This window comes from Penicillium psychrosexuale, assembly GCF_028828465.1.
Source record: "Penicillium psychrosexuale strain IBT 29551 chromosome Unknown utg000004l, whole genome shotgun sequence".
In the NCBI taxonomy this organism is placed as follows: Eukaryota; Fungi; Ascomycota; class Eurotiomycetes; order Eurotiales; family Aspergillaceae; genus Penicillium; species Penicillium psychrosexuale.
Window position 1 is genome coordinate 5,597,854 of NW_026643189.1, and position 25,929 is coordinate 5,623,782.

The 25,929-nt window shown below is 48.5% G+C and overlaps 7 protein-coding genes across 7 annotated transcripts; 4 read left to right on the plus strand and 3 right to left on the minus strand.

The window, feature by feature from the left end:
• Nucleotides 1-164: 164 nt before the first annotated feature.
• Nucleotides 165-1,994, minus strand: N7518_008025 (ubiquitin-specific protease UBP6; the record flags this gene model as incomplete). Its single annotated transcript, XM_057188952.1, has 3 exons — nt 165-226; nt 278-1,927; nt 1,979-1,994. 3 exons carry the CDS (start codon nt 1,992-1,994, stop codon nt 165-167), a joined length of 1,728 nt encoding a protein of 575 aa, XP_057040655.1.
• Nucleotides 1,995-2,308: 314 nt separating this feature from the next.
• N7518_008026 (actin-related protein 2/3 complex subunit 4 family protein) lies at nt 2,309-3,196 on the plus strand (the record flags this gene model as incomplete). Its single annotated transcript, XM_057188953.1, has 7 exons — nt 2,309-2,311; nt 2,362-2,390; nt 2,448-2,513; nt 2,575-2,625; nt 2,687-2,993; nt 3,045-3,089; nt 3,143-3,196. The coding sequence occupies 7 exons, from the start codon at nt 2,309-2,311 to the stop codon at nt 3,149-3,151; spliced, it is 510 nt and encodes a 169-aa protein (XP_057040656.1). The 3' UTR covers nt 3,152-3,196.
• A 589-nt stretch (nt 3,197-3,785) lies between these two features.
• Nucleotides 3,786-6,507, plus strand: N7518_008027 (uncharacterized protein; the record flags this gene model as incomplete). The annotated part of the gene is made up of 6 exons (XM_057188954.1): nt 3,786-4,311; nt 4,410-4,615; nt 4,680-5,096; nt 5,161-5,223; nt 5,298-5,609; nt 5,677-6,507. The coding sequence occupies 6 exons, from the start codon at nt 3,786-3,788 to the stop codon at nt 6,505-6,507; spliced, it is 2,355 nt and encodes a 784-aa protein (XP_057040657.1).
• A 1,511-nt stretch (nt 6,508-8,018) lies between these two features.
• On the plus strand, nt 8,019-10,626 carry N7518_008028 (DUF2461 domain-containing protein; the record flags this gene model as incomplete). The annotated part of the gene is made up of 9 exons (XM_057188955.1): nt 8,019-8,583; nt 8,636-8,751; nt 8,812-8,913; nt 8,984-9,003; nt 9,061-9,131; nt 9,228-9,430; nt 10,127-10,334; nt 10,376-10,377; nt 10,588-10,626. The coding sequence occupies 9 exons, from the start codon at nt 8,019-8,021 to the stop codon at nt 10,624-10,626; spliced, it is 1,326 nt and encodes a 441-aa protein (XP_057040658.1).
• Nucleotides 10,627-15,631: 5,005 nt separating this feature from the next.
• On the plus strand, nt 15,632-17,109 carry N7518_008029 (Zn(II)2Cys6 transcription factor domain-containing protein; the record flags this gene model as incomplete). The annotated part of the gene is made up of 4 exons (XM_057188956.1): nt 15,632-15,766; nt 15,839-16,165; nt 16,224-16,559; nt 16,630-17,109. The coding sequence occupies 4 exons, from the start codon at nt 15,632-15,634 to the stop codon at nt 17,107-17,109; spliced, it is 1,278 nt and encodes a 425-aa protein (XP_057040659.1).
• A 2,116-nt stretch (nt 17,110-19,225) lies between these two features.
• On the minus strand, nt 19,226-23,198 carry N7518_008030 (serine/threonine-protein kinase; the record flags this gene model as incomplete). The annotated part of the gene is made up of 5 exons (XM_057188957.1): nt 19,226-19,461; nt 19,512-19,844; nt 19,894-21,773; nt 21,833-22,561; nt 22,612-23,198. The coding sequence occupies 5 exons, from the start codon at nt 23,196-23,198 to the stop codon at nt 19,226-19,228; spliced, it is 3,765 nt and encodes a 1,254-aa protein (XP_057040660.1).
• Nucleotides 23,199-24,243: 1,045 nt separating this feature from the next.
• Nucleotides 24,244-24,953, minus strand: N7518_008031 (nuclear transport factor 2 family protein; the record flags this gene model as incomplete). The annotated part of the gene is made up of 2 exons (XM_057188958.1): nt 24,244-24,634; nt 24,874-24,953. 2 exons carry the CDS (start codon nt 24,951-24,953, stop codon nt 24,244-24,246), a joined length of 471 nt encoding a protein of 156 aa, XP_057040661.1.
• Nucleotides 24,954-25,929: the final 976 nt, after the last annotated feature.

A 25,929-nucleotide genomic window follows, 5' to 3' on the forward strand; every position in this document is an offset into this window, starting at 1 on the left:
AACATACAAAATGTAGATCATTGCAAGGCATAAGACAATCAATTGGTAACAGCTAAGGCGGTGGGGACTAGCATCATTCATGTTCATCGTTTCTATCATCTAGAGGCAACAGTTGCAGATTTCTTTCCCATGTGAACAGATGCTAAGGCAAGCCCATTTCCCATTTACTCGCATTTGGGCAGCTCAATCGCGCGGTAGAGGCAAATGAGGGCAGAGTGTGACTCCCCTGATATGTCATTAGCAATGGCTTTTAAAATGTAGAATGCGGTTCACTTACCACCACCCGAGAGGGTCTCGATCTTCTGCGCCTCCACCTCAGTCACTGTGTCGTCGTTGAACCACCACCACTTGTCGTCTGCCTCGCGGCGCTTGCTGCCTGTCTGAGGATCATCCTGCTCCTGTTTCTTGACGTATGCCGTGTAGTGACCGCTGTCGGCGCTAGCACCCTGGTGGGTAATCACGGCGCGAAGCTCATACAGACCAGACTGATTGGTTCCGCTATCTCCAGCACCTTGTTGTTTGATAAGCTCTTGGAGCTCTTTCTTAGCAGCGAGGATAGCTTCCGCTTTTTCTGCTTCGTACTCGGCATCAGTCTTGAAAGTTTCTTCCATCTGGCTATCGCCGTCCTTGTCGTTAACCTTAGCCTTGGTCTCCTCAGCCTTCTTCTGCATTGGCTCCACATTTTCGCCCAGGTTGGTCTCTTTCGCCTGACGCTCTGCACGCTCTTCGGCAACTCTTTGACGTTTCTGAGAACGTTCGACTTCCAGCTCCTCCTTGCGGATCTCGCGAACCTTGTCACGAATAGGGATGAGCTGCTTTCGGAGGTCCTCGGTACAGAACTCCACAACATCTAACTCGGCAGGGAATGTCACTTTGCGCATGATCTTAGCCTTCTTTTTTGTCTCACGCTTCCAGTAAAATCGGACAAAATGGACTGTGAGGTACTTGGGTAGTCGTGCGATGCGAGAACGCTTTTTGTACATAGAATTGCGCTCCAAAAGAGGAGAGTTCTTTTCGATTTCCTCTTCGAGGCCGGCCAAAATTCCATCCTGCAGGTGGTTCGTTTCTTTTCCGATATGACAATCAAGTTTGTAAAAAACTTCAGAACTTTGACTCGGTTGCTCGCCGAGTTCCTTGGCAGCGGGATCCTCACACTCTGTGACAGATTCGAATTGGCCCGCGAGATATTTATCTACAAATGAGGTGGTAGTAGCAGACTCTCCCTCGCCTTCGGTGATGGTCAACTTAGTCCGCAACTGGTTCAAGATCTGGGAGAAAGCCTCCTCGGCATCCTGTTGGGAGTATCCCTGTCCATTTCGGTCACGTTGGGCGAATTGAGGGAAGACAGCTCGGAGAGCATTGAGGAACATCAGTGGAGGGATGCCCTCCTGGGTCTCGGACATTTGCTTGAACAGATCTCGCAGAGAAGCGGCCAAATCCCGAGAACCTCCAAGGCCACCAATACCAAAGCTGCTGAGGTCTGACAGAGTCGACTGTCCAGATCCTCCACTTGGCCGATACCGTAGGAGCTCATCCTGAAGCTCCGGGACACTCCGCAAGGTTTGTAGGGAAGAGTTGAGGTAGCATGTGTTCCCCAGGTTCTGCAAACCAGCAGGTCTGGCACCTTTCTGTCGTGCCACCTCGGCCTCGGTCATGTCTTCTAGGAATTTGACGGTCTCCCTTGGCCGACCAAGGTCAGCGGAACCTTGACCTCCTGATGGGGTGCCCATCATCATGAACACCTGCCCGGGTTTCGCATTAAGTGACAAAAGGGGTGTGTCATCTTTAAGCTGGCCACCTTTGACCAAAACCTTTTGGCGGTCGGGTTCCACACCAGTCAAGGAAAAGAGTTGGTACTTGAGTGTTTCGCCGTTCGTCGTAGGATCGAGCTCGACTTCGTGGCGCTTGCCGGCGTGTTTGACAATAACTGTGGATCCGTTAGTAGTGGTCCAGGGACTGCCAATACGTCCATACATACTCGGTATAGCCGCCATTTTCAATAAGTTTTAGATATAGATGATGTGAGAAGGATAAAGAGCTTGAAAGAGCTTGTGATTGCTGGGGCGAATGGTAAACACCTGGGACGAGGGAGCGTGGGGGTCTCTCACCGCCCAACCACTATCATCACCGCCCACCCCGACGTCAACTCCTCTTCTGCCTAAGACAACCTGTTATCCAGAGAACTGCCTTTCTCGTTCACTGCCTTAGGTCGAAGGGTCCTCACAACGGGCTAATTTCAATTCCTTGTTAACTAGCTCCCGACCATCATCACCCGTCACGACTGCATCCTTGTGGCCACCCCCTCATCATGGTGGGTACAGCTCAAATCAGCTGGCTCGTTCTATACTAATTGATTATCAGAGTCAATCTCTCCGGCCCTACCTACAGGCGTGAGTTCGACACTTGACAAATATTCAGCGGAGGCTTTCTCACTCTTCATTTACCAGTGTTCGGTCCTCTCTTACCGCAGCTCTTACGATCTCCAATTTTGCTTCTCAGACATCCGAGCGGCAGTAAGTTGCCCCTATTTCAAGTGATAAACATGGAATATGCTAATATACTGGGTTTCACCAGCAACTGCCCAGAGATTGAGGCAAATTCTTCGCCGGAGATCCTACTAAACCCGTACGTCTGACCGTCATTTCATCCAAGGTCGCACCGGACAAACGTATTGATGGCTTTCTAGGTTGCACATCAGCAGGAATGAAAATGAAAAGGTGAAGATTGAGCCAAGCTACAATTCTGTTCGCATAAGTATCAGAATCAAGCAGGCAGATGAGATCGAGCACATTCTTGTCCACAAATTCACTCGGTTCCTCACCCAGCGAGCGGAATCGTTCTTCATTCTGCGTCGGAAGCCAGTGGAGGGATATGATATCAGTTTCCTCATTACGAACTTCCACACGGAAAAAATGCTTACCCACAAGCTCATTGATTTCGTGATCGAATTCATGGAGGAGGTGGACAAGGAGATTTCGGAGATGAAGCTCTTCGTATGTGTACGGATGTTTCGTGTTCTTTGCAAGTCACTAACAGCTCACTAGTTGAATGCCCGTGCTCGTTTTGTTGCGGAGTCTTTCCTGACACCGGTAAGTCTCTATGGAATAATCTACCATTGACCCAGTTGCTGACGATCAATCAGTTCGATTAAATTGCCAAGCGTTTCCTTGTTGATTCCGAATAATGAATGGCCCTGTGTTTGCCACTTTCTACTCCTGTACAGATAGCATAGGCTTGCATTGATTAAGAGAGAACTTTATATCGATGTCGGGTTTTTTTGTAACACATTTCCACCGGCATAGTGCCTCACTAGCCTACTGTTCTAGTATGGCCTGTTCCTTCCCAATCAAGACGGAAATTACCTACATAGCGCTTATAGTATTGAACGAATAAACAAGAAGAAATCACACCAGCGACCAACGGTGTTTTGGCAAAAGTAGCAGAATACTTATCTTCAAGAGAAGCGATTATCTACAAGGAAGGCGTGGAATTTCAGTTGGTGCGGATCAGGTACGTGAAATTAGTAGATAGGGACAGAAACGAGTGCGTCGCTTTAAATACGTACCTTAAAGCCTCGATATTCAAACAGCACACATGGCAGTGAGAAAGGTGAGATCGAATCCCGTCTTATATCTCACGGCACAGGTACGAACTCGTAAACGCGTGGTGTAGCCTAATTCCACGCATATAAATAGTTCATTCTTATCAACACGCACTCTCTCTCGTAAATATTTCTGTTTCCACGCACTGTTTCCACGCACTATCTTCCCAGACAGCCCTAAAACATGAGTGAACAACATGGGCATATGCCCAAATTTGAGGATTGGCCTGCGAGTATAAGTATCCTAGCAGCTAATGTTGATCTAATGTCTCTCAATGAGAACTCACGCCCAGAGTCACCGACTGTGACTACGCCTGTCTCTGAGAGTCGCAAACACTCACCTGGAATTGTCGATGATTGTTCTTCTCTCAAGAAATCGCGCTCTGATTGCACCCCAGCTCTCACTCAACTTTCTGCTCAGGCTCTTGCAGAGGTTCCTGCCCAGTCTACCGCTCAGGTTTCTCCCCTCCTATCCCATCCTTCCCTTCCTTCGACCCCATCCTCTTCTTACCGAAGTTCATCTTCCTCTTCCACTATTCGTCCCCCTCCAAACCGCCGTCTTGAGTTTGAGCCTGGATTCCATCCCAGGCCCTTTGAATTCGTGCCCCAAGCCTATTCTCCTCTCAGTCTTCAGTCCCAATCTCGTCGGTATCCTTTTGAGACTGTATCTCACCACAATCCTATTGACCTTTCTGGTCAGTTCCAACCCAGTAAGCATCTTCTAACTCCCTTCGTCGTGATCGGTCGACCTGCTATACCATCATCAGTGAAACTGTTTGAGCCTCACTGACAACGGTCTCTACTACAGCAAACGTCTGCAAACCCAACTTTGGTCCATCCAACGCCATCAACATGGGCTGGCCATTCGACCAGGGTGGGACCCCCAATTTTGGGGATTTCGAGCGTCTTGAAAACTTCTCAATCGAAGAACTCCTCCAGCAAGCATCCATTCCATTTGGTAGCACCGTCGAGATGCGTCCACCTTCTCGCAATGGTGTTGTGGTGATTTCTAACGTGAGTTTCCACCACGTTCTTCTGCTTTGTTTAACATTCCAGTACTAACAATTATGATACTTAGATTCCGTACACTGTGACTCGCCAGGAGGTGGCCTCATTCCTTGGACGTAGTGCGAACCTGCTTCCATCCTCTCAAGGATGCCCCATCCATATTATTATGGAACGGTCCACTGGAAAGACCATGGACTGCTATGTTGAATTCCCAACAAGAAAGGATGCCGAAGAAACTGTCGACCGGATCAATCGTGCCTATGATGCTGGCAGCACCCCACGTATGGGTAGCCGTCATGTCGACATAGAACTCAGCACCCCAGCCAAGCTTCTCAAGGCTGCTTTTCCCCGGGCGAAGTGCATTTCATGGGAGGATGGGAATCCTGTTCAGCTTGTCAACAAAGATAGTTGGTCCACCGGTTTTGATGGCTTTCTCACCGACGAGGAGCTGTTTTGCCTCACTCGGCATGCAGAGCAACCTCACCGTGTACGTCTACTTTTCCTTTTGAATTCTTCGTTTTTTTCATGTTACTAACCTTAACAAATTGCAGAGTGCATTTGCTAGCAAGGTCCCTCAGCGTTGTTACGAATCGTTCATTACCACTATCTGGAAGGTAAGTTAATCATTGTCCATACCTCTCTGTTTGCCCTTCTATGTCATACTTACATTCTTTGTCTTCGGATGTAGTTCCCATGGCATGCAACTCATCTTTACACCGTGCATCACCGCAATGCACTTTTCAAAACTCTTGTTACTTTGATCAAGACTCTAGTGGAACGTATGCAAAAGGCAAACACAGTGGGCTTGGATATCCGCCTTCTCAGTGAGTTGGTTAATGCAGGGATCAGCTGCCCTGCCTTTAATCCTCGCATGAAATATTGTTTTGCTTGGTGGTCGAAGGATAAGAGAAGAATTGGGTCATTGGACCATAATTGGTGCCTTTACTTCCCATTCGATACTCTGACCTACATTCCTGGACACCATTCTGCTGCTATTCAGGTACGTAATATGGCTGAGATGTTGTCTTCTTTTGAGAAATTACTAATTCATTCTTCAACCGATATAGTTTTATTCCTATGTCATGTCCAACGGTTCGGTTCTGCGCACCGAGAACGACGGTCTTCTCAACCAACACACTCACCCTGAGATCGAACGAATCTTCGGAAGGTTCTGGTTTGAGTGGGATGATGATGTTGCCCGTAGCAAGATCTTCAAGGATGCAATCATCTACGAAGCCAGTGTTCTGCGGAAGTTCGTCATCACTGGATACCAGCAACTTCACAGGAGAAACTCAAGCATCTCAACTATTGGCACTGCTCCTGGCTCATCGCCAACCCACAGTCTCGCCTCAGTTGACAGCCAGCGCACGATTTCAGTTTCCCACAGTGGCTCCGTGAATTCCGGCCGTGCTTCTCGGGGGAGCTCGACTGTTTCGTCCACCAGAAATATGTCTAGCAGCCTCCTTGAGTTAACCAACAACTGGAATATCCCTGGTAGCTTTCGTGAAAGCTCTCAGCAACTTGATTCTGCCCAATATCTGCCGAACACCCCGACTCATCGGCCTCGCGCATCGGCCCCCGCTTACGTTCCGCCGCACCAACGACCCGATTCAGCCAAATCCCGCAAACAGTCGGTTAGCTGGCGTATGCCTCAACTTCAGGAGGCAACTGCGGGTGGCTCGACTCAGAACCAGGGTGATATCCGGCCTATCTACCGTGCTCCGCATGCGACTGCGCAGAACGTTCGGTCGTCCTCTGATCCTTTCGGTCCAGTTCCTTCGCTTGGTCCTAGCAGCCACCGGTCTCGCTCCGACGCTACTCGTCTGTCGAACATTGATCGCCAGGTGTTTGATGAGTTCCGAGCTGGTGGCCGCGGTGCTCGATTTGCAAAGAAGTAATCGCCGCACGCGGTGGATACTCTGAACCAGTACTTCTCGCTTGAGGAGTGTTGGTTCATCGGAATGGTAATGGTCTTGTGTTTCTGGTTTTTCCCTTTCTCGGTTCTTTCCTGCGTGTGATGTATGGAGACGTCCACCAGCTTTATTCAAAAAACCCTTGTCTCCCTGGCGCGTTCGCCATTTTCTTGCTTTTCCTTTGTCTCGCCTTTTCCTCCCGCGAGATCTCCCACTCACGGCTGCTGCCTTCGGGATGTGTTTGGCCGGTTTGTGAGGTCTCCCTCGAGGAAACTCATTTGAGGTTCATGTTTTTCTAGCCTTGATGTCACTTTTCAGTTAGTTGACTAGCTAGATCTCATTTACATTGAATTCTCTCCTTTGCTTTTTCTTGTGTTGTTGTTCTCTAGGCGGGCGTTGTTTTTGCTTGTTTGTAGGCTCTGCGGTAACATGCATATAGTAGGACAGCTGACAGCCAATAGAAGGCTGAGATCAACATTGGAACATTAGGAAGACTAAGATTAGGTTGACCAGACCGATCTTGCAACATCACCTCTTTGATTCCGGGCAATTGCTGAAGTAGGTCAGTACTTTACTAGTTCTGATTTCCTACTTGCTGTCTCGCTTTGAGCACATCAGTGTCTTCAATGTTCTTTCTGTGTTATTGTGGTCCTAACTAACCTTCTGTCTCTTAATCTTGATGTTGCAACTATCTATGGACTTACCAGAATCAGACAAGAACCTCCGATCACTCAGCAAAGTCGACACAGCTACCAACACTTGTCGGTTCCTAAAAGAGGTAATTGTGACCAAGCTGAGGGATTACCTCAGCTACTATCAACCGAATTCTCATTATTACCACTGCGAGCCATCGATCCTTAATAAAGACCAAACGAGCACCGGCTACAATATGGTCAGAGCGACAGACGAAGACAGCTAAAATAAAGGGGACTAGGCGTGGGAGTACAACTGCCACTTAGTCAAGGGCCTAGATTGGGACATACTGAGAGCTCTTAGTGAAGTCAATGACCTTGTGCACCCCCTATAAAGACAGCAATATGTTAGGCACAACTACAAGTAGCCAGCCCAAAACCATCACCGATATCGCAGTCTCATCCCCGATCAGTTCCTCCAGCTGAGATCGGAATATATAATCATAGACAATAAGGCATTTCCAACAAATCTGAATTTCTACACATCACTTCTCAACAACTAACATTGATGTCTCTGAAAGTACAAACGATACGTCTTGAGGGGGGGAAAACGGAGGAAAAAAATAAAAAACAGTAAGGGACTAAAAGCGGAGAATGTTTATTACAGCCGGTTTTTAAGGCCTGTGGGACCCTTCTGGTTTTATTCTTATCCTTTTATTCTTTCATCTACAGTATTTTGCTTCTTTTCTTGCTTTTCTTGATTTCCAAACACGAAACCAGAGTTCCAACTCCTCAGTTTATAGAGAAGAAAGGGTGGACAAAGACTCTACCGAGTTTGAACGTTTTCATTGAATTTATCTAAGTATGCCACGACGGTCATCTCGGCCTGATCTGGCGTCGCCTGAAGCGCCTACGGCGTCAAAGCGACGCGCTTCAGCCAGACTGTCCGCCGCCGAACCGGGGGTCAAACGGGTCAAGTCAAACGTCGACCTGTCTCTCAGCCAGGCAAAGTCTACGACCAGGAAGAGCAAGTACTTCGAGCGAGAAGACCCCGACGAGCCGGAGTTGGAGTCCGATGTCTCTGCGGAGGAGTCTTCTGGCTCCGTGTACGAGGAAGCAGAGGAGGAAGCCCCCGCCGAGGATGCGGAGCCGGACCAACTCTCCGACACAGACGAGGACGCGAAGAAGAAACTCAGCGCGAGGGGGAAGCAACGACAGAGTACCAGCAGCGGAAGCGACCCTATGAAGGGCAAGGAGCTCTGGCGCGAGGGCGTCAGAGCGGGCCTGGAGCCCGGGCAAGAAGTTATCATCGCAAAGCCCAAGGCCCGAGATGCGGGGAACACCCCATACCAGGATGAGACCTTACATCCCAATACTAGGCTTTTCTTGATCGATCTAGCTAGTAACAATGACCGCCAATGGCTAAAGGGTGAGAAGCGCGCATATACCCCGGTTATCGAGTTGCTGGCTGAGGTGTGTAGCGCATGATCCGGATTACCGAGCGGCAAAGAAGGACTTTGAGACATTTGTTGAGTCCCTCACGCCAAAGATTGCAGAGGTGGATGCTACCGTCCCTGAACTTCCTGTGAAGGACCTGGTAGGCTTGCGAATACTCCTGTCTTTACCTGTGCGCGGCACTCATAAACTTTTGCCCTAGGTATTCCGCATCCACAGGGATGTTCGCTTCAGCAAGAATCCACTTCCATACAAGGTAAGCTATCTTCCCCTCCAAGTCCCTGTCGCTGTGCCTGTCGCATGCGTGCGTATGTGGCGGGGTGCGTGGTACTGTGGGCTCGTTAGCAGTGCTTGTGCTGATTCAAAATGTATAGACGCATTTCTCTGCTGCCTGGTAAGTTTCAATGTTCAATGAATTTCTTGGAAAGCCAAGTCACTGAATATAGGGCAGGTCTCGGACTGGCAAGAAAGGCCCGTACGCAGCATACTATGTCCACTTCCAGCCAAACTCTTGTTTTGTTGGTAGGTTGTCCTCCGGCTGGTTTCCACTGTCGCCATCGCTATCCTGGCTTCCTTTGTGATCTTCGTCCATTGAGACTAATCCCACGCTGTGTATAGGCTGCGGGCTGTGGAACCCCGAGGCCGAGCCACTTGCACTGCTGCGAGAGGACATCGACGAGAACTCGGGTGGCTTGAAGGAGGTACTCCGCGCGCCGGAGATGCGTCGTGAGTTTCTGAAGGGAGCGTCCGACGATGACGATGCGATTGTGGATGCTTTTACGCATCACAATAGGGAGTCTGCTCTGAAGACGAAGCCCAAGGTGAGAAGTTTTCTGTTGTCTATTCCCCCCTCACCCCAATGTGAAGTATGGTGTCCCTTGAGGCAGACTTTACTCCTTCCCATCATCTTGTGCTTCGGTTTCATTGTCAGCGGTTTGTTTATTATTTATGGCTGGGACGCGGAGGTCTTGAAGGCAGGGGGCACAAGGTTCGCTATCGAGGTTGCGTCCATCGTCCGACCGGGATTGGTCCTTGAAACGGAATTCATTCCCGTCTTCATCGACCAGTACCATCTTCCTGGCCTTGATAGCAACGGTCTGATGAGATCATAGAGACCAGTTCTTTGCGGTTGACCAAGCGATGCCGTGGTCGGGCTGCTGGACGTGACCCCGGCTACCCCAGAGATGGAAGGAACCCGAGGATTCGAGAGAATTTAAGAGTTTCAGGTGTCCCGAGTGCTTCATGTGCTCCGAACCATCAAACGCGAGACCTCGGGAGATGTGGAAGACACGCGCACGGGGGTTACGGGAAAGGCCAACCCGTGTTTTAGGCCAATTTTCACTCCCGGAACGCAATTTCCAAGGTTGGCAGTTTGCGCTCAATGGGGAATCGCACTTGCTGGAATGGGATTTGTTCTCACGCCGTCGACTTTGGTTCCATGGTTCACTCTCGCGCCAGGCTCCACGTCTGATTCATCTTTGGAACCTTGGAAGGGCCCTTGCTGACACACCTTCTAGGGTTACGAGGCAGACAACAAGAACATCAAATTACTTCGACTACGCAGTTTCACTATTGGCAAGCCTATTGCGGACGATGAGCTCACTGGAGACAATGCCCAAGAGATGATTGCTACTCTGGTTGGGGTCATGGAGCCTTTCGTAAGCCCTGTTCCAATCTATCGATTCCCGATTTCCCTTTCCCGCCGGTTTTGCCCCCTCTTGACTAGTCTGTTTTCACTTCTAAGCTAGCCACTTTGGCGGTGTTAGCCGTCCCTTTTATCCACCCGAACCAGCGCTGGTGTCACGATGGGTTTCCTTTTTCCTTTTTTCTTTTTTTCCTTATTTTTTCTTTTTTCTTTTTCCTTTTTTCCTTTTCTCCCCTTCCCGCTTTGACAGGATCGGAAGGCTGTTGGGACAATAACCTTTATGTTGGATAATCTGTATTGCTGACCGCTGACCGCTTCTCGTTTCTCGAACAGGTGACGTATCTCAACAGTGTAGTGATGCCTGATCAGTGACATGATTGGAGAGAACCACCCGCGCCTATTTGGCATTGGACGGGACCTCGGGAGGGGGAGAGAGGTCAATCTGTTCTGTTGTACGCTTTGCCTCTTACTTCGGGGCATGCGTGTGTGGTATGAAAGTTGGGGTATAAAGAGCTGTTCGTATTTGTTACAAGTCAGATTTCTCCATTTTATTTTTCTCGTTCAACGTCTGCCTTAGCTCGGGTCTTTTGTCTCTCGCAATTCCTCGACGTGAAACCGGGATCCCATCCCCCACCTTGACGCCTCCTGCACGTGGCTTCTTTCGTCAGTCCCCGCCGCGTTTCCTGGGTTGCTACTGCAGGCCGAACACTGGCGCGGGCCCAAATAACGCAACTAACATTGGCTCTGCAGTCATATCACCTCTAGTTGCTGCACTGCCGCACTGCTGCACACTGCAGACTATATAGTACACGGGCAACGCTCCAAATTGAGACATTACTACTGTGACACACGCAGTTCTAGACACTTCGACGCAATCCTGCTAGCCGTGCCAGCACCCAATGGCTGCGCAGCCCCTCGCAGCCCCTCGCAGCCCCTCGCGTGCAATATACAATTTAACCTTTTTGCAATCTACACTCCTCCCCAACCGAATTTCGAATGTACAACATAGTTATGCAAACCAAAGAAGACACAACTTTCCGAATTAAATGAAGCACTCAGTTGACGCGCATGATATCGCCACCGCAAGCGCCCGCGTTCGGCCCGTTGTCGGGCATGCCCGCTAGACTAAACTTGGGCCTGCAGGCAACGTGGATTGGGGCCCGGATAGTTCTACTCCGCCGTCCCCGATTTTGGGCTTTGAGATGAGCACCTTCCTTGTCTGGAATGGACTCCAATTTTTTTTGACTGGGTGGTATTGTTCTGTTTCGTTGTATGGAATAATGCATACTGTATGTGTTTAGTATGCACTGCGGATTTATGATTCTCGGTCGATGCTGTTCATTTCGGGCAGGGTCCGCTGGTCTCAGTCTAGTATGTCGTGGTCATGTATCAACTCAATACTCGGCTGTCCACGATGCAGATAGTTGAGCATTTCTTATCCCGGGGTCTGTTCTGTCTGTCAGTATATTGTCCTGGACCTTCACGCATCAAACCTAAGATGCATTCCCACTTTCAGCACGGAGTGATCTTCGAGAGATCGATATAAGGACATATGCAACCTCGCCCACAGAATAAGTAGATACATTATTTTATAAACACTTGGGACACAAAGCTTGTGAGTGGCGGCCTTAAGCAAGGCACTAGATATACAGAGAATGGAATATGCTAAAGTCTTGCGAGATATCAAAGTTATTTCGACTTCCCAAGGAATATCTAGGGCTAGAAGTTCGCGGTTCAAGACCATGATGGGTCTATACTCTATCTCGGGGGTTAAACATGTTAATTATATTATATTCATTCCCTAAATACCCTTCGCGGAATCTGAATTCTCGGATTATATTCTGTTGCTCAAGGGCTGACAAGATTTATACACTTGGGGTTAAACGTTTAGGGTAGAGGTAATCACATGTCACAATTTGTCTTGTTATCGACAGGCATGATGTTTATTGACCTAGAACAGCCAATTAACTCAAACCCAGGGATCAAGGTAGACGCCGGATCGACCTTTAAAACCTTGAGAGAGTCGGTCGATTTTTATGAGACACCTACTGTTGAGTTAGATTGGTGATACCCTAAATGCATCTGTATGCAATACAAAATCCAATCTAGCCGGAAACACCTAGGTGGTTTCAGATTTGCAAAGTCAAAAGCAAGCCTAAAGAAGCAAAATGGACTCCGGACTCGAAAAAGCAAATACGAAGCAGTTAACCTGCGCATCAATTAAATATGCCATAGGTCACTAGCTTCACGCACGCTCCGGAGAACCACATCCAGAAAAAGCAAGGCGGGATTGACTCGCTTTGTCTCCCGAATAGCGCCCGAATAGAGTTAAGGAGCATGGCTCACCTGTTGACCGATGAGGTATAGATGGTGGGAACCAATCAGATGCGAATATGACACGAATAACAGAAAAAAATATCAAACTTGCTTGAGCCCAAGAGAGGAAGAGCAAAGAAAGATCAAAGACTCGGCTAATAATGACTTCTTGCCGATCTCGCATATGCTTTTCCCAGGATCAGGTAGTCATCAGGCATCTCCCATCACACGACCTGCACGTTCGAGTTTGCTGTACACCGACTTTGAAAGCACTGCCTTGTTCCGGCTCAGTGCAGAAAAAAAAACCCCTCGCCACGTCAGATCCCCAGCACAGACCTTGCCCTCCCTGTGAATCTTTTACTCATTACTATATTGGTGCATATGGTGTTCCCGTGACCGTAAGGACATGCGGGCTGCGTCTATTAGTGCCCGACCCGTCTCCATCCTTGCTGATAGACGCGCTCCCGTGTGGGTAAGGAGGGGGTTTTATACCTTGGAATTGGGACGAAAACCTAGAAATTTCGAGAAAAAAAAAAAAAAAAGAAAATAGAAAAAGATTGCACTAAATGCAAAGTTGAAACCAGAAAAAGTACAAAAATATTATATAATGTAAAAATGTTGTAATAAAAACTTTACGATGGAACGTCGCAGCCTGTAAAAAGGGCTCCGGTCGGAATGGGTCCCCTAGCGTTGGGCGTTCAATTTCGACAAGCAGCGCTCAGTCCCTGTCGGATGGGCTAGTTTGGAGGACAGCTAGCGCGTCTCTAGGACAAACAGCATCGAGTGGCCAGCAGCTTTGGACCGGGTGGATCTTAGAAAGTCTTCGGAGAGCACGCTAATACTAGAAGGACAAAGCTGAACATGCCACGCCTGAGAGTGGGGAACGGAAAGACGCGGACGGCAATGCAGTCGATTGGGTTCGAAAAACGTGGCCTGAAAGGATTGTCTTATATCGGGAGGTACTCCATTTACGTCGTATTACTCCGTATTACCGATAGTGTATTATATTTATGAAAACCGAACACTGTATACAAGTACCTATTTTTATGAGGTATCCATGTAATCATATCATAAATATTTAAGTAACCAAGACAAGTAGGTCATGTCTAGAATAACGCACTATATAGAAGATATATGTGCCCCCGAGACGTAGACAAATACTGTACTGTAACAGCCGAGGATGTATTTTTGCCAGATGGCACACATGCATAGATCGGCGGGAAGGCCGGAGCGGCCCGTGGGACAAGTACCCCGAAACTTGATTGATTAATCCTGCGCAATAGTACAGAGCACTCGTATTATTACAATCTGCTCGATATATTATTCAATCCATGGTTGTGCGGGTGGGCTCTTTTTTTTTTTAACCCCCCATCGCTATGACCATCTGCTATTATTCACACTTTATCTCAGAACCCACATTCCCTGTATATTGCAAATGACATGGGCTGAAGACTTTGATCAGGGATTGGCGGTGACGGGGGGGGCGTACGCTAAATAGCCCCCCCGTACAACGTGGTTGTGGCTCTTGGACAAGGAACCCGCCCTGTCAGCGCAGCGCTAATGCAGGTTACCTTGGCTCATTATGGGCTTTCCGGATCCAGTGCTACAGCCCTGGGAACTTAGGGCACTCCACCCCCCTTCGTTCTCTCTTTCTTTCCCTCCAAAGTCTGGTTCATTTCAGATCCGCTCTCGTCACACTTTTTTTCCTCCCACAGACTTTGTGCCATACTCCATATCCAACCTTTGTCCTCCTATGGATGCCGTTCGTTGTTGAAGAGTGGCGAGTGGTCTAGCTTAACCCCACTCCCTCAGCTGAAGTCCGATCGCCACACTTTCGCCGCTTGAATTTTTCTTTCAAAGTAGTACCTACATGCAGTAGTTCCATGTACTTGATGGACTAGGGAGTCCTGGTCAAGGCAAAAATAGGGTATATAATACTGCCATTTAATGGTTGGAATAAAAATAAAATACAATTAAACCAACCCCGATTATGCATGGGAATGTGTCGCCCCGACCCGAGCCCATCGCCATGGAAAATGATCCTGGTTCCGCGGGGCCGGTTGCGGTTGTGCGACTACGGTCCGAGGCGGTCGTTCGTCCATGGGCGGGTTACGCAGCAAGGGTCACTCGGAGGAATTGACGTGCATGGATTGACCCATGCAAAAGAGGTCACCTGCCACATTGATGATGATGTCAACTTTGGAAGTTGAAATAATCTTTCTGAACATGTAGAACCGTTTCCATTATTATTATGGAGGTATAACTATTGTTCCAGGTAACAATGTAGAGTGGCGAAAAACGTGGAAAGTTACTCTCGGGCGCTACTACTAGTTGAAAAAAATAAAAATAAAAGAAAAGAATGAAAAAAGAAATCAGAAAGTAAGAGCGGTCGCCGTTCTCGGCTTCATAGTAACGGAAATCTGGTACCCTAGATTAAATTCCATGGTTCAAAACCTTGTCTCCCATGTTTCACTTGATGAAATGAAAGCGTAAGGTAAGGTCATCCTACTCGATGTATCCATGCATGTATTCGACATGGACACACAAACTGTTACATACAATGGTCCGCGTATAGATACACTGTCACTGTACAGTAATCCCCCCTCCATGTCTATGGGTCACTGGCGCCGCTTTAGCCCGCGCTGCCCGGGCTCCACCCCGTTCTCTAAAAATTCCCCTGTGCTTTTCCAATCAAATAATTTATTCCCTTTATTCTCTGCCCATTCCGATCTGAGCTTCTTTTTCTTCTTCTCTTCCCTGCTTATCTTGTCGTGGGGTTTTCAATTCCTTATATCTGCTCACGTCATAATCACCGAGGCTCTCTTTTTCTTTTTCTTTTCTTTTTCTTTTTTTCCCCTTCTGCTTTCCTATTTCCTATATTTCCTTTTTCTGTTTCCTTTTTTTTTTTGGGATCTTCCTGCATCTGCCCTTCTTGCCTTTCCCCTGCGTGACTGCGCTATGCTCACTTTGTCCGTGTGATTCGATCTCCCCTTTTCACCAACTCGACATCACACCCCTGCATCCTTTACTCATCTCGTCTTACTCTTCCCCAATAACACAAATGTCGGGCAATCCCAACGATCACGACCCTAGCCGTCAGGGTGATCCAAATCGCCAGGATCCTAGAGACCCAAGAGATCATCGAGACCCTAGAGCCACCCAGTGGAACAATCCGGATGATCAGGTTTCCTACCCAGTATGTGCTGTCTTAGAGCCTGTTTACAGTGCTGTGACTTTGTGGTGGCTGCGGTTGCTGATAGCTTCATAGTATCCGCCGACTTCCTACCCTCCGCCACCTGACCAGGACCGTGCCTACCAATATCCCCCTCCCGCACAATACGCGCCATCGCAGTATCCTCCTCCTCCGCAGTACGCCCCATCGCAGTATTCCCCGGCGCAATACCCGGATCCAAGATATCCGCACCCACAAGCCATGAACGCTATCCACGGAGCGCAAGATCCCTACCGTCTCCCACCTCCGCCGGGTCCTTATCGCGCCGATGCATATGGACCCCAAACAGGACAAGGGCCTTATCAAGCAGCAGCTCCGCGACAGCGAACGGCTATTGCATGCCGGTATTGTCGGCGCCGGAAGGTACAGAGGGAATTCCTCCCCGTTTGCGAGTCATCACGCGCTAATTTTGACCCGATAGATTCGTTGCTCGGGTTTCGAGACCTCCGCAGATGGACGGTGCAGTAACTGTGTTCGATTCAACCAAGACTGCATGTTCACCCCAGTCTCTTCGCAAACCCAAGCCTTTGTGCCCGCACACACCGCCTACCCTCATTTACGACCTGGACAGAATGGATCAGGGGGCCGCGGTGGGCCGCCTGTCCTGTACGGTGCCCACGGACAGCCTCTGCCCCCTCAACAGCAGCCGCAGGCTCCAGAGACCACCTTGCCACCGCCCCAAGGGATGTACTATCAAAATGGACGACCTTTCATGGATGGTGTCCCGCTGCCCCTTGCGTCAACCATGCCCGATCCGGTAAGGCCGCCATTCCCCCTCTGGTAAGAGGGAGAGAAAGAGAGACTCGAGCTGATGTTTTGATGCGCAGAGACACCGCCGAGGCTCAAATTCTGGATTTGAGTACCCCGATCCAACCAATCTGGCTCCCGTGACGCCCGCTGGATCTGCTCCAGGATACCAAACTCACACTACCCCGAGCCCTTACGCCTATCCCCCTCCGCCTATCCACGATCGGCGCACCTCACCGCCGTCGGCTTATAACTACGACCCACGCCCCTCCTCCTCACCTCACGGCTCACCCTTCCCACCTATGCAGCCCCACCAGGCGCCTATGACTCCACACCAGGGTAGCATACCCCCAGTCTCGGCTCAACCGGGTAGCGTGCCAATCAAGTCAAGTGGTACCCCTCAGCCAGGGGGAGTGACACCGCCGCCAACTTCTACCCCGGGTGGCTCGCAACGAGGTGGCCTGAATGTGCGCGATATGCTGAACCCCGGCGATTCCCAGGGTCGCTCCAGCACTGATAGTGATATGCTCAATGCGCTGAATCGCCGCGGTCCGCAATAGTAATACCTACGTTGCTATTCAATATACTGGTGGAAAAGGTAGGAAATGCACTAAAGAATGCCATACGGGACCGGTGAGGAATGAGGAACATTCGGAATGGGCCGTGTGCTGGCCACACGGTCCAAGTGCCATGTGTTGAGAGCTACAATTTGAAAAGAAGATTTGAGGTCTCATCGGACCGTTGTGGATTAGGCTGCAAGGGGAGTTTCGGAATGACATTCCAGACAATGACGAGTACCTGGACGATGAACGAGACAAGAACGTCACTCTCTGATCTATCACAAGGTCACAAAACGCGAACCCACGAGCTTCACGAGCACCATTTTGAACTTGATACTGAAACTTCCAGGCCTATGGGCTCTGGTCTTATCGGCATACGAATTTTTACTTCCATATCTTTGTTTTTCTTTTTCGATTTTTCTCGGCTTCGATATCTGAATAATCGCAATTCCAAGGATTGATTGGCTTTGCTGAGAGTGTGGTTTGGGATGATATCCAGGTGCATGCAGTTCATTTGCTAGTTTCGATTGAAAATGTAGCATGAACGCATTCTGCACTATCACCGTCAAATCACACACACTCTCCGGCTGTCTTTTCCGTGGAATTCATTTCACAGCTACGAGGCTGCAGATATCATCCGCATTGTTATTTGAATTTCGGGTGGCTATCTTTTTTTTGCACTTTGTCTCGTTTTCACTCATCGCGTTTTTCCCTGTTGTCAGCTTTTTCTTTTCCTCTTTCTTCTCTCCATTTTACATTACTGGGAAGGCATTTGTCTATTTACTACTCTTTTACATCTTCTACGATGTATGTGTGACCATCTGTTTTCTCGCCTATGCGACTAAAATACTTGGGTTGGCTGTGTCATCTTTTCCCTTTGCCTTGATTATTGTCGTTGGAACTGTTTTGATCTTTTTTATATTTGTTTGTCCTCTCATTTCTTTTACTGTTCCCTGTCTTTTCGTTATCAAATATCTGCTTATACTTATATCCGGAGGTTGTTTGATCACTCTTTCTGCTATTCAGTTATTGCCGCGTGCTATTCCACTTTCCGTTGGGATCTTGTATCTCTGAGCGCTTTCTGATGAAATTCTATGATGCGAATTATACCGAGTATTATTCTCTGGCTTTGCAGATCCAATCGATCCCATCTGGACGAGAGCATTTCCTAGTTTTCTCTTTGTTGTGGGGTGCCGTTTCCCTTACTTCCCGTTAGCCTCTTTTCTGATCTAGGGTGGTCTTTTCTGATCTAGGTGGAGTGTTAGAGCTGGATGGGTTCTCAGCCCTAGATAGTGCGACTATTGGCTGCATGGTTTGTCCCTGTGAAGGGGGAATCTTGGCTGCATAATGGAGATCGAGTATTGCATTCTTTTCATGCTACATCATGCTACATCATGCACCTACCCCATTCAGCATACTGCGACCTGCCTAGACCGCGTATGTATGTACGACGTAGACCGGGCACGGGCAGACATACATTTGGGTACATATGCGAGTGATTACCACGTGACTTGCCCTAATCTGGATAAAGGACCTACACATGGGCAATGTTCACGCCGAGGATAGATGGTATAATGTGTGGACATTGACTATTCCAGCCACTTCAATGACGCTAATTAAATATACGGACTTTTTCCTTGGCTTTGATGGCTTAGGACATGGGCGACTCGCTCAAATTAGGCATTATATGCAAAAACGTGAAATGAAGAGGTGAAACCCGATCGATTAGAAGATTGGTGGAATTGACAAATGGGTAAAACCCAGAAATGACACACAAGCGGAAATAAATGGATAATTAACAAGTAGAGAAAGTGAAGACATGGAAATGATCGACGGGAACAAAATGAAATGAAACTATGGATGTGGCCGGCAATACTAGGTAGGCCTGTGAGGGTTTCTGGGTCTTGTGCGAGACAAAAACGAGTGTGGATCTGAATGGTCGGACAATAGGAGATGCAAGGAAAGTGCTTTTGCAGGGCTGGAACGCAGCATGCCAGTGGGATGTTTTGCGGGCGCAGTGGTGAGAACCGAAAGACGATGGTTGGCTATCAGTATTTGAAGGCGATCCTTCATAGTGAGATCGAGGGGTTATCAAGAAAATGAGTCGTGAAATAGCTTATTTGTGGTTAGAGACGGAATCCAGAACGCTGGACATCTTCTTTGCACGAAATGGGTCTTCAACAACCATGCCACGGCGCATCAGTGTGCTCTGCACTGTCTCAACGACCTTGTTAAAAGACGATGCGGCTCCACGCTCCTGTTTAAAGCGGACCAGGCTGAGGTTGGCTTGGTGGCCGTGCTCAAGGACAGTGTAGAATTCAGCAGTGAACTCAACCTCCCGAAGTTGGAGGACTAGGGGATAATTAGCACAAGTATTGGATCGGATGAAATGAGTGACTTACAATTTGCTTCGCTGACACGACCGTGAACGATGCCGTTAGTCTTGTCCAGGTACACATCCTCCATGCCAAAATCCCGCCACTCGCGAAGGAGTTTGTAGAGTTCCTTGCGTCCCTTAACCTTGGACGTGTTGAGTGCAATGACGTGGGTAGCAGGCTTGATCTGGAAAACCCGGGCAAACCAGTTGTGGTTGGCAACTGAGCGGCGCTTGTGGCGGAATGGGTTTGGCGGATCATCCGCTTCAACGGAACTGTCGGTGTCTGCGAGACCCTTGCACATCAGGGAAGAATAACGATTGTCCTTGGTTGGCGTGGTTTGGGGGTCTTTTTCATTGTCTATAGATTGGTTAGTATATGATACAAAAGTAGCCGATGTTGCACTCACTAGCAGGAGGTTCTTCCATATTCTGGGCGGACTTCTTAGTCAAGAGTTTCTTGAAAAAGCCACCGCCAAAGCGATCCATAGATGCCTTTCGTCGGGGAAGTTGCTGTGGGCTTTGTGTCTTGGGGGGAGACGCAGGCTCGAGGGTAATTGCATTGTGCACAGTCGTGCCCCCACTAGGAATGATGAGATGGCTGTCCTTGGGTGGGAGAGCAGGAGGATTGTAAGAGCCCTGATGGCGAGGCTTAAACCATGACCATTTCTTCCCTTCCTGGGCATGGGGTGTGATTTTTTTGGGGGATAGCGGAACTTCTTCAATGGGAGCCAGCCCACTAGGTTGACCAGCATGTCGCGATCCAATGGAAAGGTTCCGATCGCCACCCGCAGAATCAACCATAGCAAATTCATGAACATCGGAGGAAGCGAACTTGCTGGAGTTCTTCTTCCGAATAGTCAGAGGCTTAACTTCTTCCATGGAGGGCAGTGAGCTGTGTGGTACCATCCGGATGGTGGCCTTAACATCGCCGCCCTGAGATGTAGCGAGCGAAGTCCGTGGCTTTTGCTGCCGTCGAGGGCTGATCTGGCTTAGCACGCGGAAAGGGCTTGCGCGATTATCGTTGGTAACAGGGGGGAAGCCCTCGTTTGGTGAAGTGACGAAAGGATCTTTGAAGGATCCTACATCCAACGGTTTCCGTGTACCATTCTGGACCTGGTCTTCTTCAATCAAGCGATCTAGATGAGTTATGACACCAGAAAGATAAGCAGGAACGTCGTCTCTTCGGTCGCGGCCGTGCTCAAAGAGCTTTTGGCGTGTCTCGATAAGTTCTTTAATATTGTAGGATCCGGATGACTCCTTAGAAGTGTTAGGCGCTAGGGTCGTCGAATTAGGCTGAACTTGCTCGGGGCTTGCCATTGAGACTGGAGTTCCCGGTGTTTCGTATCCAGATCCGCCGCTCGTAGTGCGAATGGTTGTGGCAGAGCTTCCATTGAATGCCTCCTCGCAGATCTGGCTGAGCTCATGGGAGACCTTCCGAGTGTCCTCCCTCCATGTGTAGTCTGTATCACGAACCTTTCTGACTTGTCCCAAGCTCTTGACCTTTGGCCCATTCCCTCGCACCATGGTTGGCTGTGCTGGCAGGGATGGGCTGCTTGGCATATCCGGGATATCGAGGCCATCTGCCATAAGTTGTAAGCTGCAGGTACTCGGTGACCGCTTGATCTCATTTGGCTGATTCGGGGAGACAATCTTTCTTTTCTTGAGTTTAGCAGATGCAGATCCATGAGAGCGGTTGCGAGCGTGGTGGAAAGAAACATTGCGACGATAGCTAATCGAGTGCGTCGACAATCCGGGAGCGCGGGAGCTAGAATGAGGTACCCTGGAAGAGACGAATGACTTCATAGAGCTAGGTCCGTGCTTTCGCTTCTGGAGAACCGTGAACGGCGAGCCATCCGGCCCATCTGATTCTTCTGGCTCTTGCTCCTCTGCAATGGAAGGAGGAGGATTCACCCTTGGCGATGATAGAATAGCTTGGCATTGCTCTGAGGACTCTCGGCGGACGGTAACATGGGCATACTGTGCTTCGGATGCTGTGTCACTATGCTTGGGTGACCGGTATGGGTCATAGCTCACCACCGTCCCGGAGGACATTGGCTCCTTGGAGGAGCTGAGGCGACGAGGGAACTCTTTAACAGATGGGAAGTGAGAGCGATGCTTAGAGCTACCCTGACCCGTTTGGCTGCGGCCTCGACGAAGTCTACCGCCAGTGCGAGATATGTGGTGATAGTCACTAGCTGAGTACTCTAGAGGCTGTCCTTGATAGTTCTCCAGCTGCTCATCACGAAATTTTGCCAAAGCATTGTAGAACATTCGCTCATGGGTTGGTCTGTGAGGATTTATTAGCGTCACGCAAGTTATCTCTCATATCTAGCAGATGTTACTTACTCGATGCATAGAAGTCTTTGAATTAGCTCGTCTGCCTTGACATCATGCCACAAAGTCTGCAAATTGCGAAGGATATCGAGATCGATGTCCTGCTGACAGGACAAGGTTTGACCGCAGTCCTTCACCGACAGGGCAGGAGGAGGACCGACGTAGTGATCAATCATCGCATTGTGAAGCTTTTCATATTTAATTAGTAACGGATGCAACCAAATGTTTTGCATGGATATCCGATCTTCTGGGCGCTTTTGAAGAATACGCTGGATGAGATCGGCTGCTTCATCACTCAACTCGGAAGGGATCTCGTAGTCTCCTTTCTTCACAAGCCGCAGGGTGCTTCCCAGATCCCCTCCATCGAAAGGCAAGTAACCAGTCAGAAGAGCATACAGGATGATACCGCAGCTCCACATATCAGCTCTGTCGCCACGATATTTGCGGCCATAAATGATTTCTGGTGCTGCATAATGAGGGCTACCACATGAAGTATTCAGCCAGTGGCCGGCAGGTTGCAGTGCCGCCATGCCAAAATCAGCGAGCTTGACATTATGGTTTGCATCGAGCAAAATGTTTTCGGGTTTCAAATCCCGGTGGCAGATATTGAAACGATGACAATACCCAAGGGCCGCAATTATCTGTCGGAATAGTCGTACGGCCTCTTCTTCCGGCAATGGTCCATTGTTGGATACATAATCGAACAACTCTCCACCCTCGACGTGCTCAAGGACAAGGTACCTATCTATTGCGTTAGTGTATTCCCAATTTCAAAGGTTGGGTGCACAAACAATTCTCCACGGTTTTCCCAAACATCGTAGAGGCTGATCACATTCGGATGTTCAATCAACTTCATGATGACCACTTCGCGTTCAATTCCACAAGGCATTTGTCGGGTGGCCGTATTGGTAGGGAAGTTTCCCATATTACGGTCCATTGCCGCGATACTCTCACTCTGAACCATAGCAGCTGACTTCTTTGAAACGATTTTGATAGCGGCCGTGTGTCCAGTAACAGCATGCTTTGCCAGCCTAACCCGCCCAGTGGCTCCCTTCCCCAGTGTTCGTCCCAGCTGCCATGGTCCCACATGTGTTTTCCTCTTACCTTTGGTCGACAAAATGGATGCTGCAGACATGATGGAGTTTCGGGCTGAGTCGGGCTGCGGGTCGATGGCCACGGAGAGCCGTTCATTTTCCTTGTTTCTTTGCGGGGTCGGGGTCATAAGGAAGGACATCCGGTCTGGACTCTTTAGCTGCTCTGATTCCTCGATCCTCAGGCGCGGTGTCTCGACGACATTTGGCGACTTGGAATGGTTTATCCGACTCGACGCGTCTCCCAAGGGCTGACGCCTCCGCTGAGAGTCATTAACGTCTGACATTATCTGATCCATCGTAGAGGTGCTGCAAGACGTGCGTGTGTTTTCCACGTCTTCTTGAAGTTTAGGGATTAGTCGTGATTCTAGACGCCTATTAGCAGACCGTTCAACGTCAACAATCATCTGTGGAGACCAATACCCAACGCACAACAAAAGTAGATGAAATGCAAAAATACAACTCTTTCTGGGAGTCAACAAAAAGACGTTAGGTGTAAAGATCGGCTCCAGACTATTCTGGGAAAGAAGGAAGAGAAGAAAACTAAAGAGTGACAAGGGCTGGTCAACACCACATCATCGACGGAGATGCAGCGGGAAAAAGAAGAGAAAGGATCTTAAGCGACAGAGATAAAAACACAAGACGGAGGAGGGTAAAAAGCTTGGAACTGTCAATACTCATGAAGGGCAAGAGGTTGGCTTGCATGCTTGGGCTGGACTGGAATGAGAGATTCCTTCCTTCCCATCGGAATGTCATTAGCACCCTCTATTGTTGTTTACTGGGTACGATGTGTTCGTTTGACTCCATGTAGGCATGTTTGCCTGTTATCATGAGATTTGATCTATCAGCGTCGTGGCGAGGCAGAACCATTAAAATTCCTGTCACTATTCACACTTCACACTACTCCGCTCTCGGGACTAGCGCCTTGATCAATGGATTCGTTGCTCTTTTTTTAAAGGAAATATCTCAGGTCCTGACTCAAATAATTTTGGATCTCACAATTCAAACTCATATCGTGCTCTCATTGTCAACATCAATTGCGATCGACCGGGCGATATGGCATTCCCGCAAGGAAGGGGGATAATAACAAATCAAATTTCAACCCCCAGGGCTATTAACCATCTTATCTGTACAGGGGTCTATCTGTGTTGAGCATGCCATATCCCTAAGCTTTGCACGTTCTAGTATCCGGTTCATAGGGTCAAATTAAGAGTCCAAATAAAGTTGCACATATATATCCTCCTTCTTAGTTATATAGATTTTATAGAGCTCCGCAGTACTAGTAGAACAATCACATCCTCGGGTCTATTCAGATACATCTGCATCGTGATATCACCAATGCTGCTCACTAATATGTACATCGTTCACGTCAAGCTCGTCTGCAAACCACCGCCCCTCGCCATTACCTTCCGGTCCGATGAGGACATCATTTCCACTCATCATACGTTTGCGCATCTTCCCTGTCTCATCAAAAGTCCAATCCTCTAATCCATAGCACCGTTTCCAGCGCATCTCATCTTCCACATCCTGAAACTCATACCAGAACTGCACGGCGATGCGATCATCCCGGAAAGCGAAGAGTTCCTTTCGAAGTCTGTAACTACGCTCGCGTTTCCATTTCGCTTGCAAGAACGCCACAATAGATTCTGTCCCGGTAAAGAATGAGTCTCGAACACGCCATATGCACGTTGGGGTGTATCCCTGAGCGACTCGGGCAGGGTCCCTAATCACATATAGTCAGAACGGGAGATGACATCACTAACGTCATCTATTTTGGCACAATCAAATAATAGTAGTCCATCATCTCAATAGCACAAGAGAAATCCTTCCCGTCGGAGGCATGTTGCATGTGTCCAGGGCGATCTGCACGGACAAACAATACAAGTCGGCAAGAATGCAAGGGATGAAGCCTTCACCCTTCTTTCGAACATGGCCATAGAGATGAAAAATTCCGAGACTTACTTCGTATTCCACATATCCTGTGCTGCTTTGACTTTTTTCTGCGCTGTCTCCTCGGTAAATGGAGGTCTGAGATTTGCCATGGTGGGTATTTCAGGGGATATGAAATCAAATTTGTCTTCAGGTCAGATTGCGAAGTTGAGAAGCTTAACCGCTTCCAAGCCAGGTTGGGACCCGTAGACGGCTTTAGTCATGTCCACGTAACTGTACAACTTCTAACGATCGACCGGCCAATGAAGGATAGTTATTTCTACTGTGCCAATAGTGATTACCTAATTCATACAACAGATTCGGTTTTAAGCGGAGGTTCTACAGTGATTTGACCAACAAATTCCTAGCCATATAACCGGCAGTAGATATCGTACTCGACGGACCTGGTACTGAAATATGTATACTTTTGACTCGTGGTATCTCATATAGGTCTGTTCGATAGAAATCAATATTAATATTAATGATCAAGAAGCAAGCTCTCATGTTAGGTTAATTGTTGTTGCATATATGAGGAATATATATCTGTTTCCGACCACAACCCAACACCACTATATACAAGAATCATTATAAATTTCAAGCGAAGATTCATTTGAGGTGGAATAACAGTAGATATTAAATTACAAAGACAATATTTAGACAACTACATGTTGATATCTAGTGACCTTACTTATGATTCTTCTAGCAGCGCCAAGCCATAGCGTCAAATGAACTGTCGGAGTGGCAGTCAGATCGGACCAATACATCTCCACTGTTGTGTACAGATAAAATCTGAAATCAGGATGAGTCGCTATATTCTACAAAGATGACTAGTGGCATACGGCTTCTGCGGTCAACAAAAAGTCAACATGCAACTTGCGGACAAACCGACTCGATCGGAAATCGACTTGGCCCTGCGAGATCAAGATGAAGATGGTGGAAATATCCGTGTTCTGCAACGATATCGGAACGTGATTAGGGTGAAGGTCAATAACATGAGATTTTAGCACAGAATGGAGTGAAAATCAAGTGGAAACTAGGGTGTAGTTCATATTTGGAACAAAGATATCAACCAATGCATTGTTCAATCAT